The sequence below is a fragment of the Grus americana genome, unplaced genomic scaffold, assembly GCF_028858705.1.
Source record: "Grus americana isolate bGruAme1 unplaced genomic scaffold, bGruAme1.mat scaffold_602, whole genome shotgun sequence".
NCBI lineage: Eukaryota > Metazoa > Chordata > Aves > Gruiformes > Gruidae > Grus > Grus americana.
In genome coordinates this window covers 26788-40934 of record NW_026561835.1, presented here as the reverse complement: position 1 = coordinate 40934, position 14147 = coordinate 26788, and the positions used below count along the sequence as shown (strand labels likewise).

The 14147-nt window shown below is 57.1% G+C and overlaps 1 protein-coding gene across 1 annotated transcript; it reads right to left on the bottom strand.

Annotated features, from left to right (window-relative positions):
• Positions 1–1621: 1621 nt before the first annotated feature.
• LOC129200873 (uncharacterized) lies at positions 1622–8382 on the bottom strand. The gene is made up of 7 exons (XM_054812121.1): positions 8339–8382; positions 7141–7367; positions 5852–5923; positions 5577–5648; positions 5384–5485; positions 4393–4500; positions 1622–1971 (listed from the first exon to the last, which is right to left on the bottom strand). The coding sequence occupies exons 1-7, from the start codon at positions 8380–8382 to the stop codon at positions 1622–1624; spliced, it is 975 nt and encodes a 324-aa protein (XP_054668096.1).
• Between the last annotated feature and the right edge of the window lie 5765 nt (positions 8383–14147).

Genomic DNA, 14147 nt, shown 5'->3' with positions numbered 1-14147 from the left:
GGAGAGCATGGGGCTGGGGACCTCACTGAATGGGGAGCCAGGGCCGAGCTGAGGGGTAGTGCTCGCATAGAGCTGCTGGCTGTCCCATGGAGGGTGTCCTGACAGCAGTCCACGTCCGCAGAGGAACTCAGGGAACATAAACCTATTGTCTTGTGTTTGCCGCAAGAGGGAAAAAAACTCATCAGCCCCGAACTCCTCCAAGGAAGCTACCTGAGCAGTTTTGTGTATGTTGGAGGCAGGTCAATGCCCAGTACCTTCCTGGGACTCCTCCCAGGCATCTCCTGCAGTGTCTCCCCCATTTGTCCTCCCCCAGTAGGGAGCAAAAATGATAGAAGCATAGAATGGTTTGGGTTGGAAAGGAACTTGAAAGATCACCTAGTCCAACACCCTGCTGTGGGCAGGGACAGCCTCCACTAGATCAGGTTGCTCAAAGCCCCCCCCAACCTGGCCTTGAACACTTCCAGTGATGGGGCATCCACAAGTTCTCTGGGAACCTGTGCCAGTGTGTCACCGCTCTCAGCGTAAAATGTTTATTCCTTATGTGCAATTTAAACCTACCCTCTTTCAGTTTAAAACCCTTGCCCCTTCTCCTGTCACTGGTAAAAAGTCTTTCTGCGCCTTTCTTGTAAGCCCCCTTTATATACCGAAAGGCCACAGCAAGGTCTTTCTGGAGCCTTCTGCTCTCCAGGCTGAACACCCCCAACTCTCTCAGCGTTTCTGCACAGGAGAGGTGTTCCAGCCCTGGGATTCTCCTCTGGACCCGCTCTAACAGGTCCGTGTCTTGCACTGGGGACCCCGGAGCTGGATGCAGTGCTCCAGGTGGGATCTCAGGAGAATGGAGTAGAGGGGGAGAATCCCTTCCCTCAACGTGCTGGCCACGCTTCTTTGAATGCAGCCCAGGGTACAGTTGGCTTTCTGAGCTGCAGCGCACGCTGGCAGCTCCCATCCAGTTTTTCATCCACCAGCACAACCGCAGCTTGCTCGTGCCTTGGTGCCACGCAAGCAATGTTGAGCAATAGCTAAAACCTGGGTGTGCTGCCAACGCTGGTTTGGTCACAAATCCAAAACTCGGCAACATATGGGCTGCTAGGAAGAAAATTAACTCCAGCCCAGCCAAAACCAGAACAGACGATGTCACCATTATAGCCTGACAGCAGCTTTGTGTGTTTAATTTGTGGCTTTGCCTTATGTGGTATATTTGGTGTGCACACAGTGCAGGGGCTGGGGCTGGTATTGCCCTCCATGATATCCCTGTCCTGTGCACCCTGGGACAGAGCTGGCACAGGGAGCAGAGGTGGGGGTGATGAATTGTTAAGGAGCCCCACCAGTGCCTCTGTGGCTCAAAATTTAGCAGGCTGGTCCCACGCCCTGGCCGTCGGCGGGTCCCATGCCCAGCTCCGTGACTGCTGACACCGTGGGCATCCACGTCCCTGCGTGCCCCAAGATGCCGTTTGGCCCAGAACTGGTGAACTCCTGGGTTTGCTGCCGATACAACCCAGACAATTGTGCTACGGGTCTGTATTTATTGTCATGCCATTGCTCAGAAATAAATGGTCAACCCCTGAAGCTGTTGCCTGGGAGTCTGTCATCGCACCCCAAACCCGTACCCCGTTGGGCCGCCTCAGGCCCTTGCAGGAGGGCTGGGGCAATGGGCTTGGGGGGGCAGGGGTTGGTTTGAGTTCCTCCGGGGGCTGGAGGGTGCTGGGCTGGTCCTGCAACAGCCGGTTGGCTGAGTTGGACAGCTACGGAGGCCGGGGTGGAGGCGGGCAGACCGGGTGGGTGTCTGGGCTGGTGGGGGCCGGTCGCCCCCCCCCGATGCTCCGTGGCTGGCGGGCCGCTTCTCCAGGCACAGGCGATGGCTGCTGGTGTCGGGTCTGGCTCTCAGGGTTGCTGAGGGGGGTGGTCCGGCTGTCCAGGTGTGAGGGGTAGCTGCTGGTGTTGGGCCGGGCTCACGAAGCTGCAGCGAGGCGCCTGCGGAGACAGGAGGCTGCTGAGGCCCTGCTGTGGTGCTGGGCGGGCGCGAGGGTGTGGGGCAGCGCTGAGCATGCTGTGGGGTGCGGGCACTTGGCTGCATGTGGGAGTTGTGGGCACAGAGAGCTCTGTGCAGAAAATGGGGCGCCCTGCACCCCTCGGCCTGGGCTCTGCACGCCTGCCCATGGCTCGTCTCCTCTCAGCCCTGACCATCCTGACCTGCCTGCACTGCACGTGCCGGAAGGAGACCTGACCCCAACAGACCAAAGCTGGGCACAGCTCCTTTCTCAGCGTGCCCGGCAGAGAACAGCACTCGGCTTCCCTGACCAGATGAGGGGACAGCCTCGGCCCAGTGAGATGCTCTCCATCCTCTCTTTGGAATACGTATCCAAAGAGATACAGATGCCTGCACAGACAAAAACCCCTGCCTGTGCTGAGAACACGCACGCTGGCAGTGCTGGGGTGCAGCTGGGACAGCCTGACTCCTCTCTTTCTCCAAAGCAAGGCCAGTAGCTGGGAAGGCTTTTGACCATGGTCTGAGCTGCTGGGACACCTTGGCCGAGGCAAACATCTGGAATTTATGGCATCGCCTAACAGGGGGATTGCTGCTGGTAGGTTCACTGGTAGGGAGACATCACTGTTGCGCTTCTCACTTTCTATGGCAATGTCATCCCTTGTTGTTGTTCTTCCTGACCTTGCTCTGCCTACGTCTGTCGCTGGCCTGCTCTTGTTGAGGCAGGGTCACTTTTAACTAACACTTGCAACAGTAAGAAGGGGTTTCTGAAAAGAGTGCGTGTGTATTGAGAGGCCAGTTCAAGTATCTTACACCAGCAGTCTCAGTAGAGTTTGGCCAGTAACTAACGCAGCACTCCAGAATACCCTACCTCCAAATGCTTCATGGCTAATAGCAGCCATCTAATACAGAAGTTTGGCAGCCCCCCTCTCCCCCCAACAACTCACTGTCTCCTCTTCCTCCACACATAGATGCCACAACACAATACCATCCCAAGCAGCATGGAGCCCAGGATTGCTGCGGCGCCTTCTATGCAGTACTTCTGGAAATCATTGGGATCCATAGCATTTGCATTTCTCTTGCCATCCACACCTGGAGGAACCATTCTGTACGTTAGTGTGTCCTGCACACCCCCGGTAATCTCACAGGAGGCCCGATGTTGCCAGGAAATGTTCTTTCTCACTTTCTTAGGATCCCTGAAGCAGTGGACATCCTGGGGCTGCAACGTTTCCTTGGTTTCAGTAGAAGCAAAGGAAACTCCCAAAGCCATTGCAAATCAATGCACTCTGGAGCCTCTCTTTCTCCTCTCAGCTTTGCTTACGCTCTGGGGTGGCATAATCCAGTTTTCCCAGTGTCATGGCTTTGCTACCCCTTCTTGGTGAGCCTTCACATTTGCACACAATTTCTTTTGCGCTCACCCACCTTCGCTCTCCGAGGCGCGCTAGTGCTGCTGCCTGGAGGCTCTCTCTGACCCTTTGGGACAAGTTGTCCCACTGAACAGAACTCATGAGGCCAGATGGAGAGCCCGCGGGGGAGCGCGGCTGTTTGACCAATTGCCCCTTTGAGACAGACAGACCAAAACCATCCCTGCGTCAGGGAGTGCCACCCCCAGGTCTCCCTCCCCAGCCCAGCACCCACCCCCTGAGGGAATGGAGTCAGGCCCTCTGGGGAAGACACCTGAACCGCGCTCTCCCTCTGCCTTTTCTCCAGTATGGGCACCGCCTGCATGCCCCCAGTTTCCAGGACTTGCTCCCACTTATGGCCCCCTGCCAGACTGCTCAGTACCTGTATTCGTTCGAAAAAATTCATAGATGCCAGTGTGGTGGGCTTCCCCGGGGTTGGAGAGCGCTGCCAAGAATCAGAGAAAGGTAAAGCCTCAGCGTGGCTCAGGCACAGAGGATGCCGGAGGATGGTGCAGGTTCCCCTCTAAGGCCGTGCCCGATCTGTCAGCGCATCCCTTTGGACCTCAGCTCACAGGAGGAAGCCTCCCCGGCTCTGTGGTGCCTACAACGACTCACGGCAAGCTCTGGGATGCAGGTATTGCGGGAAGCACCTTCGATTAAGAGTCCTATTTCCCATCATGTGCTGAGCATGGTTCAGGTGGTCTCGTTCCCAAAATGGCAAAGTTCTGAAACTCCTGTGAACTGGGTGTGGTGAGCGGTGAGCATCTCGCTGCATCCACAGAGGGTTACGAGTGTCTCTCTCTGGCACCCTGATGGCAATAACCTCCGCACCCCAGAGAGGACAGTCATCCACAGAGAGCCACTCCCGGCTTCTTTCAGAACACTCGCTCTGGACTAATAGTTTGGCTGCTGACACGGTGTGCAGTAGCGGGCACCAGGGCACGAGCCTGCAGGCACACGGTGATTTTGATTTATGACGCTGGCTGACCGAAGGACAGCAATTACCTGGCACGCCTGTTGATTGAATTGCCCCCTTTTTTTCATCAGAGACTGGCACTGCCTGGCTGCCTCCTTCCTGAAGCGCCTCCTCCTCCACAGTCTCACGGTCCAGCTCTTTAGAAAGAAAGTGGGTCAGTTTCATTAGATGCAACCGTTCCTTGTCAGGAACAGAGTATCTTCAGGAGGCAATACTTCTCCAAATACATTAATAACGCTTAGAAAGAAAGCCTGGGCATTTGGCGGTGCACCTAGTCGCTGGTTCAAACGACAAGTCATTCATGGAGAAAAAATTAAGCGCTAGGCACTTTCCAGTTTACCAGTAGACAGCAAATCCTGACCTGCTGAGAGACTAGGGGATTGCATGTGATCGTCTTGTTTGCATTCCACTTAGTGCATTTTTGGCAAACTGCAAAAGGATGGTAAATTGCTTCCTTCAGAGAGGACGGGAAGACGCTGTAGCCAGTTCAGCTGGGGAAAGAGCCCTTCTGAGCAGCACTTGCCATCATGCCAACTCCATCACACGGTCAGGGTGACAGGCACGTGTGGTGGACTGAACTGCAAGCTCTTGCAACCATATTCTGGGCACTTTCACAAGCGGCAGTGAAGAGCCCACAGTCCCCCAAAACAAAAGGAAAACCACAACCAAGTTATCTGAAACACAACCAGAAACAGACAGCTAACCCACCCAAGACTGAATGAACAGCCCTTCGCTTTAGCTGCCTTCAAGTTAGGTGTGCGGCCTCAAGCTGGGTGTCCAGCTTCCACCTGTCCCTGACCCTGAGGTGTCACCAACAGACCTCAGACCTCGAGGGGAACAACGAGGCTGGACCAGGCTGTGAAGCTGGGGCTGCTCCAATCCTGGCCAGGGCATGCCTGCAGCCCAGGCAAAGTCTGCCAGTCTCAGCGACCCCAAGCTGCCTGCGCATCCTGCTTGTCTGTACATACGTCTAAAACCTCAGCTGCCCACATCTTCTGGTTCAGAGTGATAGATACCTACCACGTGCTGCTTTGTCCAATTCCTTCAGGATTTCCTTTAGGTCTTCTGATGATTGCTGGGAACGCTTTCCTGTTTCAGCTTTATACTTTGCTCTTTGAGGACCTTAATGGAAAGCGTAAAGTTAAATTTCTCACGACTAAAATACTGAAAAGGAGTGGTTAGTCTGTGAAGTCAGTCAAGACTGACTACTCACCCCTGGGATGCCAGGTGAGGTCCAGTGCAGGATCCAGCCGAGGAGCTGGAAGAGCTCTCCCTCTACCCATATCTACAACCAAACACCCACGAGAAGCTTCCATCATACACTGTGATACTGTCATAACTGAATAGCACAACATATAAAGGGATCACGTAGCAACAGGGCACACACGATGCAGGTCTATATTCTCACACCTGCTGCAAGAGATGCCTCACTCACGTTTGGGGCTTTGAGCTGGCACATCTCAAAGGAAGTAAAAAGCTGTGACGTACCCATGAGATCTCCCTGTGCATCAGCCCTGGAACCCAGCCGGGAAGCTGGATGTCCATTACCTCCAGCCATGTCTGTAAACAAACCAAACAGAGAAGCTCTCGTGAAATCTTTAAATGTACTTCTTCAGATCTGAACAGCAGTGAATGCAGTTGAAACGCAGGATTGCTCCATGTCGCTCATCTCTCCCTTCCTCTCAGGAGCATTGTGCAGACAGTTACCGGGTGCCTGGACCATGCCGGTCTGAAACAAACCGTGCACGGGGCTGTTGGGAGAAAGGACTCCCTGGAGCTCACACCAGCTCTAAACTCAACCCCAACAAGCCCGCTGGCTTTGCAGCAGGCACTGGAAAGGCTGGGAAAGAACGCTAGAACACTTTGCAAGGCAGAGCTCCCTGGGGCGCATCACTGAGCCTGACCCATTCCCTCTCTGCTCTTCTGCATGTTTGAGCATCCACCAAGAAAATATTAAGTTAAATTTCATATGAACAGAATATTAAAAGCTAAGTGCTCACTCATGCGAGTGTTTCCAGGCCATGTGTAACACCCCTCAAGGGCCGGATGGACAAACATACAGCCCCTTACTGGGAGATCTCATCTGTGCACAACAGAAGCCCACATGAAAGCACTGGTGGAAAAAAATGATTGTTCACATGTCTCATGGAGAAGAGCCCGCTGGCCAGGGAGAGGCTGCACCAGCGCTGTCCCATCTGTTCCCTGGGGCTGTGGGCTGGGGCTGGGTGTCCCATGGGGACCTGGGTTTGCCCAAGAAGAATGCTGCCGGGCTAGAGCTGGAATGCTGCTGTTTTCCTCAGCAGACGTCTCCTGAGGACAGACGTCTCTGAGGCTGAAAGCTGGGACCCAGCCAGGGAGCAGCAGAGCCACGGCCCTGGGCACAGCTGTGACAAGCCCAGGGGTTTGAGAAGCACTCCCGCGGGCTATTGCCTGGCCCCTGTGGTGCTGCTCGGGCCCTGGCACACAGGCTGGGGGAAAGGCTGCCCCGGGGCAGGGTGGCACAGGGCCAGCTCTAGGGATGGTTTCTCACCGCTCCGGGCTCCAGCCTTCACCTGGAAAATGCCCCCGCAGCAGCCGCGACCCCTGCGTCTCCCCACAGGGCGTCTGCCTCCTCTTACCTGTGGAGCTGGCCATGGGTCACCCAGCCCAGCCCGGCCCCGCTGCTCTCCCAGCCCTGCCCCACCACGACCACAGCCCCGCTGTCAGCCCAACCAAGGGGCAGTGGGTGCCGCGCTATGCTGCCAGGGCTGGGTGCTGGCCCTCACCTGCCTGCCTACCTAATTCCCGCGCTCGCCACGGAGCAGCCCCGACGCCCTGGGCTTGCAGGGCCACCAGGAGGAGGATAAGGAGGCAGGCGGGGGCCACGGCCCCCCGCGCCTGAACCATACTGCTGCTGCTGCTGTTGCTGCTGCTGCCAATGCCGCTGCTGCCAATGCCGCCGCTGCTGCTGCTGCCGCCGCTGCTGGCACTGCTAGCACTGCTGGGGTGTGCCCACGGCACAGCACTGTATATCATGGCACAGCACGGCACAGCAGGGCTCTATGACCTCACAGCCTGGCCTCCCCACCCCACCCCCACATTTCACCTCGGGAGGGCCGGCTCCTGGAGGAGAGGGACACTGAGCCTGCCCCTTCCTGCCCCCCCTCCGGCCGGGGCCTGTGCAGTGGAGGCCCCTCACCTCGTGGCCCTGTCCCGGGCGTCACGTCACGGCCGGCTCTCCACAGCACTGGGGTGGCCAGCACGGCCAGGAGCAGCTCGCTCAAATGCCGGTTCCGTGTTTCCTGGTGCAGGCAGGTGCTGAGGGGCTGCACCCAGGCTGGCCTGCACCGTGGGGCTTCTCTTGGGAGCTGCCCTGTGTGGGAGCACCGCGGCAGCACGCTGCCCCGGGGACTGAGGGGCAGGGTGTGAGGAGCAGCTGTGCCGCCAGCTGAGTCACGGCGCAGCAAAACTGACCAACCCAGGCTAATCCTGATGCAGTTCAGTGGAAAACACTGCTTTGTGGCTTGGAGGGGATTCTGGCCAAAGCACTCGCATGAGAAAGAGTCTTTGCTGCATCTCTTTGCAAGGCGTGGGACTGTTTTGTCAAATGGGTCACAAGACAGGAGGTTTTAAAAAACCACCCCAGCTTTAGGGAAGGTGCAGACCAGCAACAGCTTTCTGTCCCAGCACATTCTGTGTGGGAGCAGATGCTGTATATTTTCCATTTTGGAGCTGGAGTCTGGCTAGAGTCAGAGAGAGTGCTGGGACCGTCAGGTGGTTAGGATAGCACAGATCCCCAGTGTTGGTGGGGCGTTTCAAGGGAAAATTGAGCTTTCCATCCTGGCTCATTCCGTCCTGAACAGATGCTGTACGTTTTGAATTTTGGAGGTATGCTCTGGCGAGCGTGAGAGAGAGAAGGGACCATTAGGTCAAAAAACTGATTTTGCTTATGAGAGGCCTTGCAACAGGGTTTGTGAGCCTGGCTTTGCCTCATACCTCTCTTCCTGCTTGCTGGCCATGGCTGCTTCTGGCTCTGCCATGGTGGCGAGCAAAGCAGGGGTCTTTCAGGAGGCACATCTGTCTGGCATGCCACAGCCACCTCTATTCCATGGTCAGCAGGCTCTTCTGAGTGCAGCTCTGGAAAGCAAAAGCATGAGGAATGAGGTGCATTGGGGTCAGCTGAGCTTTAAAAGTCACATCTACACCTCATGACTCAGTAGGGCAAACTAGATCTCCGTCAGCTCTCTGATGCCGTGTGCTCTGCAGCCCCTGAGCCCTCCTTGAGAAGGATTCCTAAAACACCTTGTGGCACAGAAGAAGTCAGACCACCGTGAAGAAGAACAAATGGTTCTTGGTTGAGTCTGTAGTTGAGTAGTGGCAAGGCAAATGCAATAGAAGGACACTGACAGCCCATCTGCTAACCGTCTATGTTGAAAACATGTTTATCTCTTCATCACCTGATCTTCCTGAGAGGAAAAGGCAGAAAAGGGAAAACACAATCGACTGGGTCAGGACAAGCATGTTCTCTTCCTACCCCTGCCAGAAAAGCCCTTGAGGAAACAGCACACCTGAAACGTGTCTACTTGATGGGAATTGTACCCGTCTCCTACAGCAGAGCTAAGAAACCTTCCTTAGAAAATCAGAGAATCATAAAATAAGGGCTCTTCAGTACACCAGATGATCTACACTCGTCAGTGGGAAGGGCACGAGACCAAAACTTCCCCACCAGACCAGGTCAAATGGTATCTCAGCGGAGAAAAGCCTCTGTGTGGCTGGGCAGCAGTGCAGCAGGCTCAGCGGGGCCCGAGCTGTGGGAATGTTCACAAACCTCAGGCCACGTCTGACGAGCCTCTGGCAAGAGTAAAGAAAGCAGCCCTGGCTTGTTTCCCAGAGTGTGCGCTGAAACCTGAGGAAAGGTCACTGACCCTCTGGAAAAAGGTCACCCTCCTTAGCCTAATTTGTTAGTGTTAAAAGCAGCAAATTCAAGGGTGTTCTAATGGCAAGGATTCGAGAACCTTAACCCGAGGTGGTGTTCCCAACTGCATCAGGAATAGAGTGTAGTAGGTGCGGCTGGATCCATGAGTTTTTGGGTTTAGATGAACTGAAAACCCCTTCAGCATCCTACCTGTCTGCACATCAGCACACTCCCTGCCCCCCTTGGGCTCAGATGCTTTTGGCTGCGCTGCCTCTGCGCTCACTGTTTGGCCACCGCTTTTCTGTGGATTTCTGTCTGCCTTTGAATCTGAGGACAACAATGTGGGATCCTCTGGGCTGAGGGGAGGGGAAAAAAAAAATCCAGATTACTTCTTGTATGTAAATGCTACTTAGGCTACAGGCTGGCCAGACTTATACGGAGAGCTTTAAACTAGATTTAGTGGGGGATGAGGAGGAGGGAAAGGAAGAAGAGGAGGAGGATGAGAAAAAAGATGATGAGGAAGAACAGGAGAAGAATAAACTGGAAAAGAGGGAAGGGGGAGGAGGAGGAGGAGGAAAAGGAAGATTGGGGGGAGGAAGAACAGGAGGAGGAAAAACAGGAAGCAAAAGAACAGCAGCTCTCCTCAATCATGCAGGCCCCTTCCTGGGGCCCTCCTTGTTCCCAGTGGTGGGTGCCAGAGCGCTGTTCCTGCTCTCTCCTCACTGGTGCATTAACTGAATCTGTGGTGTCTGTGTGGGGCCTTGATAATGCTACTGCGTGGGCACCGTGTATGTGACTGGCAGGTTCTCGGCATTTTTGTGACTGCTTCTCTTGTTTCTTTCAACAGGAAAACCTTGATCAGTACTCCCCAGGAGCTAAAGAAATGCAAAGAACTGAGAGAGAAAGAGGAGGGCGTGTAGGTTAGTTCTGGTTGAAAATGTATTTGGCTGTGTTCTAGCCAAAAGCCTTGTCTTCAAAAATGCAAGGGAGCTGAACTACTGGGTACTTCTCATCCCTACAAGGATTTTCAGGCAGCAAGGCCGGCTGCCGGGGTGTGCAAACAGCTCCTCCCGAGCATGGAGAGAGGTGTGGGAGAAGATGGTGCTGTTCCTGTTGGCGTGTACCTTCAGTCGTTGGATTGAAGGCTATCAGAGCCCTGTGTGACGGCACATTCAGGGTGCTCCAGTTGGGCTGGGAGATGGCATGTGCAGGGAAAAATATTTGCCCTGTAGTTCTATACTTTGCAACCTAGCCTCCTGCCTCGGTCGGCACGGGCCGGTTGCGAAGTTTTTGTGACATGGACTCAGGGCTCAGCTGTGGGCGTGGGGGGGGGGGGGGTTGCCAGATGAGGCCCAGGCAGTGCCAGACAAAGGCCACAGAGGGGGTAGAGCAAGTTGGGCAGCCGGTGCAGCGCCAGCTCCCGGATGTCAGCATGCGAGCCCCGGCCAGCGATGCCTGCGAGCCCCAGCCAGATGCGAGCTGTTTTCTGTGCTCAGCTCTGGCCTCCAGGGCGGCTGCGGCTCCTTCCCAGCGCAGGATCCAGCTCACCAGCGGTGGTGGTGGTGCTGGGGCAGTGACAGTGGCCTCCATCCTCCTGGCATTGATGCTAATGAGCGTGGTTTCTCCCATGGGTGCCTGCCACCCAGCGCAATGCCCTGTCTTCCCACGCTCTTGGTGGCCATCCCCAGCCCAGCTCAGCCAACCCCTGCGTTAAGCCCCCACTGCGCAAATGACCACAGGCAGAGAGGGACTGCAAAGCGAAGACCCAAGTCTTTTAATGAGTGAAGCAAGGAAAAGGGATGTGGGAGAGGGCCGGGGCTGGAGCGGGTGGGTGCAGGCCTCTGCCTGCTGCTGTTGCTGGGGCCGCCGGTTCCAGGCGGAGGTGGGGATGGCGGTGGCGGGGCTGTCAGTAGCAGGCTGGGGTAGAGGTGGCGGTAAGCGGGGGTGTTGGTGCCAGGCCGGGGTGGGGATGCTGGTTGCGGGGCGGTTGTTCCTTTGAGTAGTAACCACCAGGTGGCGCCGTGGCTGCAGCCTCTGCGCGGCAGGGGGCGTGGCCTGTTCTCCGGGGGCGGGGCCGTCGGGGGCACAGGCTGCAGCAGCGGAGGTGGCAGGGGGCGGGTGCGGGTGCGTGATGGAGGGCAGAGAGGGCTCCCTCGTAGCAGAGCGGTGAGTGCGTCTGCCCTGCCTCGCCCCTGTGCCCACTGCTGTGCAGCTTCCTCCCAGAGCCGGGACCTTGCGGGCGCTTGCAGTGGCACGTGGCCCAGTGGCGCCGGGAGCCGTGGGGCCAGGCCGGGCCCTGGCAGCGGTGGCGGCGGCGGCTGGCAGCGCGGTGGCGCCTGTTCCCTTGACCATATCGCAGCCCCCGGGCAGCGGGGAGCCGTAGCTTGAAGTGTGGGGGGCCAGGTGGGCGGAGTGGGTGAGGGTCCTAGGCCGGGGAGTTTAACTGCCGGGCCAGCGGTTGCAGGCCTGTGTTCTGCGGGGTTTGGGTTGAGCGGCCGTGTGAAACCTGTTCCCTCCGGCTGTGCGAGGGACCCTTGCCTGCTGGCGTCCCCCTGGGTTCTAGGTGCTCGGCAGGCCCATTGCTGCTGTTGGATGCTCTCGGCTTGCTGCTTCCTGCGTGCTGTCCGCTTCCATCCGTTGATGTCCAGCTACGCCTCACACAGGGTTTACGGATGTTTGGCCACCCGGCGTGCCACCATCTTCTTGCTCTTCCTGGGTGGCATGTTGTCCTGCGGGGAGGTCTCCTGCGTCGTGGGGGTGCCGGCTGGTGCGGGGCGCTTGGCCTTCTTGCCACCTGCCTCTCCCGATCTGGGCACCACACGGCCCGAGACGACGCCTGGCGGCAGCGGCAAGCAGGTCAAACGGACCCGGGGCTGCCTCCGCAGAGCCTCCTCCACCACTTGGGCATGCGCTGGGGGGGGGGCCAGGGGGCTGGGCAGGGGACTCAGGAGCGCAATGCGCAGGGGGCTCAGTAGGGGACTCTCCTGGGGACCCTTGAGGGAATCCTTGCGGGGACTCTGCAGAGGGCTGTCCTCTGATGTCTCCTCTGAACTCTCCGGAGACCCCTCCTCAGAAGTCTCCAAGGGACTCAGCGGCAGCCAGGCGGGGAGGTCAGTTGTCAGCCCACTCTCCTTCCCCTTGGGGTCCTGCAAGGGAGAGGCCGTCACCCCCCAGAAGGGGTTGGCGTCCCCCAGCATCGGCACCGCCAGATGGTCCACGGTGCAGTCGCCGTCCTCCCCGTCCTGCAAGAAGTTGGGGACATCGTTGAAGGAGGCAGCGCTGGCAAGGCTGTCGGGGCCGTCGACGAGGATGTTTTCGCTGTCCACCAGCATCGCCACTTGCTCCTTGTTGCAGCTGCCCTCTGCCCTATAGTCCAAGAGGTGGGGGAGCTTGTTGAGGGATGTGGTCAAGCTGGGGACATTGGGGCCATAGGGGAAGGTGGGACCTTTGGCCTGAGAGCAGGGCCCAGACGTTTTCAATATTGATGGCCAAAGCCGGGCGATGGTGAAAGGGGATGCTGAGTCGCATGTCGGAGTTTTTAGATGCCTAAAGGAGCCTGCAGCTCCAGGGTTAGTAGGGCTGTGAATGGGGCCATGGGAGAGGTTCCAGGAAAGACACAGCATTCGGGGCTGGCAGGTTTCGCCTGGGAGCAGGGCCCGGACGTTTGCAGTTTTGAGGCTTGAATCTCGAAAATGGCTAGAGAGCTGCTAAGTCGCATGGTGGAGATTTTGGATGCCTAAAGGAGCATGCAGCTCCAGGGTTAGTAGGGCTGTGAATGGGGCCATGGTAGAGGTTTCAGGAAAGACACAGCATTTGGAGCTGGGAGGTTTCGCCTGGGCGCAGGGCCGGGACGTTTTCAATTTTGACGCCCAGAGATGGGTGACGGACAACGAGCCTCTCAGTCTCATGTCGCAGTTTATGGATACGTAAAGGAGCCTGCAGCTCCAGGGATAGTAGGGCTGTGAATGGGGCCATGGTAGAGGTTTCAGGAAAGACACAGCATTCGGGGCTGGCAGGTTTCGCCTGGGCGCAGAGCTTGGACGTTTTCAATTTTGACGGCCGAAGGCGGGTGACGGACAGAGAGCCGCTCCGTCGCATGTCGCAGTTTTTGGATGCCTAAAGGAGGCTGCAGCTCCAGGGTTAGTAGGGCTGTGAATGGGGCCATGGTAGAGGTTTCAGGAAAGACACAGCATTCGGGGCTGGCAGGTTTCGCCTGGCAGCAGGGCCCGGACGTTTGCAGTTTTGAGGCTTGAATCTGGAAAATGGCTAGAGAGCTGCTAAGACGCATGTCGGAGTTTTTGGATGCCTAAAGGAGCGTGCAGCTCCAGGGTTAGTAGGGCTGTGAATGGGGCCATGGTAGAGGTTTCAGGAAAGACACAGCATTCGGGGCTGACAGGTTTCGCCTGGGCGCAGAGCTTGGAAGTTTTCAATTTTGACGGCCGAAGGCGGGTGACGGACAGAGAGCCGCTCCGTCGCACGTCGCAGTTTTTGGATGCCTAAAGGAGCGTGCAGCTCCAGGGTTAGTAGGGCTGTGAATGGGGCCATGGTAGAGGTTTCAGGAAAGACAGAGCATTCGGGGCTGGCAGGTTTCGCCTGGGAGCAGGGCCCGGACGTTTGCAGTTTTGAGGCTTGAATCTCGAAAATGGCTAGAGAGCCGCTCCGTCGCACGTCGCAGTTTTTGGATGCCTAAAGGAGCGTGCAGCTCCAGGGTTAGTAGGGCTGTGAATGGGGCCATGGTAGAGGTTTCAGGAAAGACACAGCATTCGGGGCTGGGAGGTTTCGCCTGGGAGCAGAGCTCGGACGTTTGCAGTTTTGAGGCTTGAATCTGGAAAACGGCTAGAGAGCTGCTAAGACGCATGTCGCAGTTTTTGGATGCCTAAAGGAGCGTGC

Bases quoted from the DNA above. Each gene is read 5' to 3' on its own strand.
- LOC129200873 (XM_054812121.1), bottom strand. From the start codon at position 8,382: ATGGCAGAGCCAGAAGCAGCCATGGCCAGCAAGCAGGAAGAGAG. The intron at 5,924-7,140 runs GTAGGCAGGCAG...GTTTGTTTACAG, and splicing joins GTGGCGAGCGCGGGAATTAG to ACATGGCTGGAGGTAATGGA. The intron at 5,486-5,576 runs GTGAGTAGTCAG...CTTTCCATTAAG, and splicing joins CCTCACCTGGCATCCCAGGG to GTCCTCAAAGAGCAAAGTAT.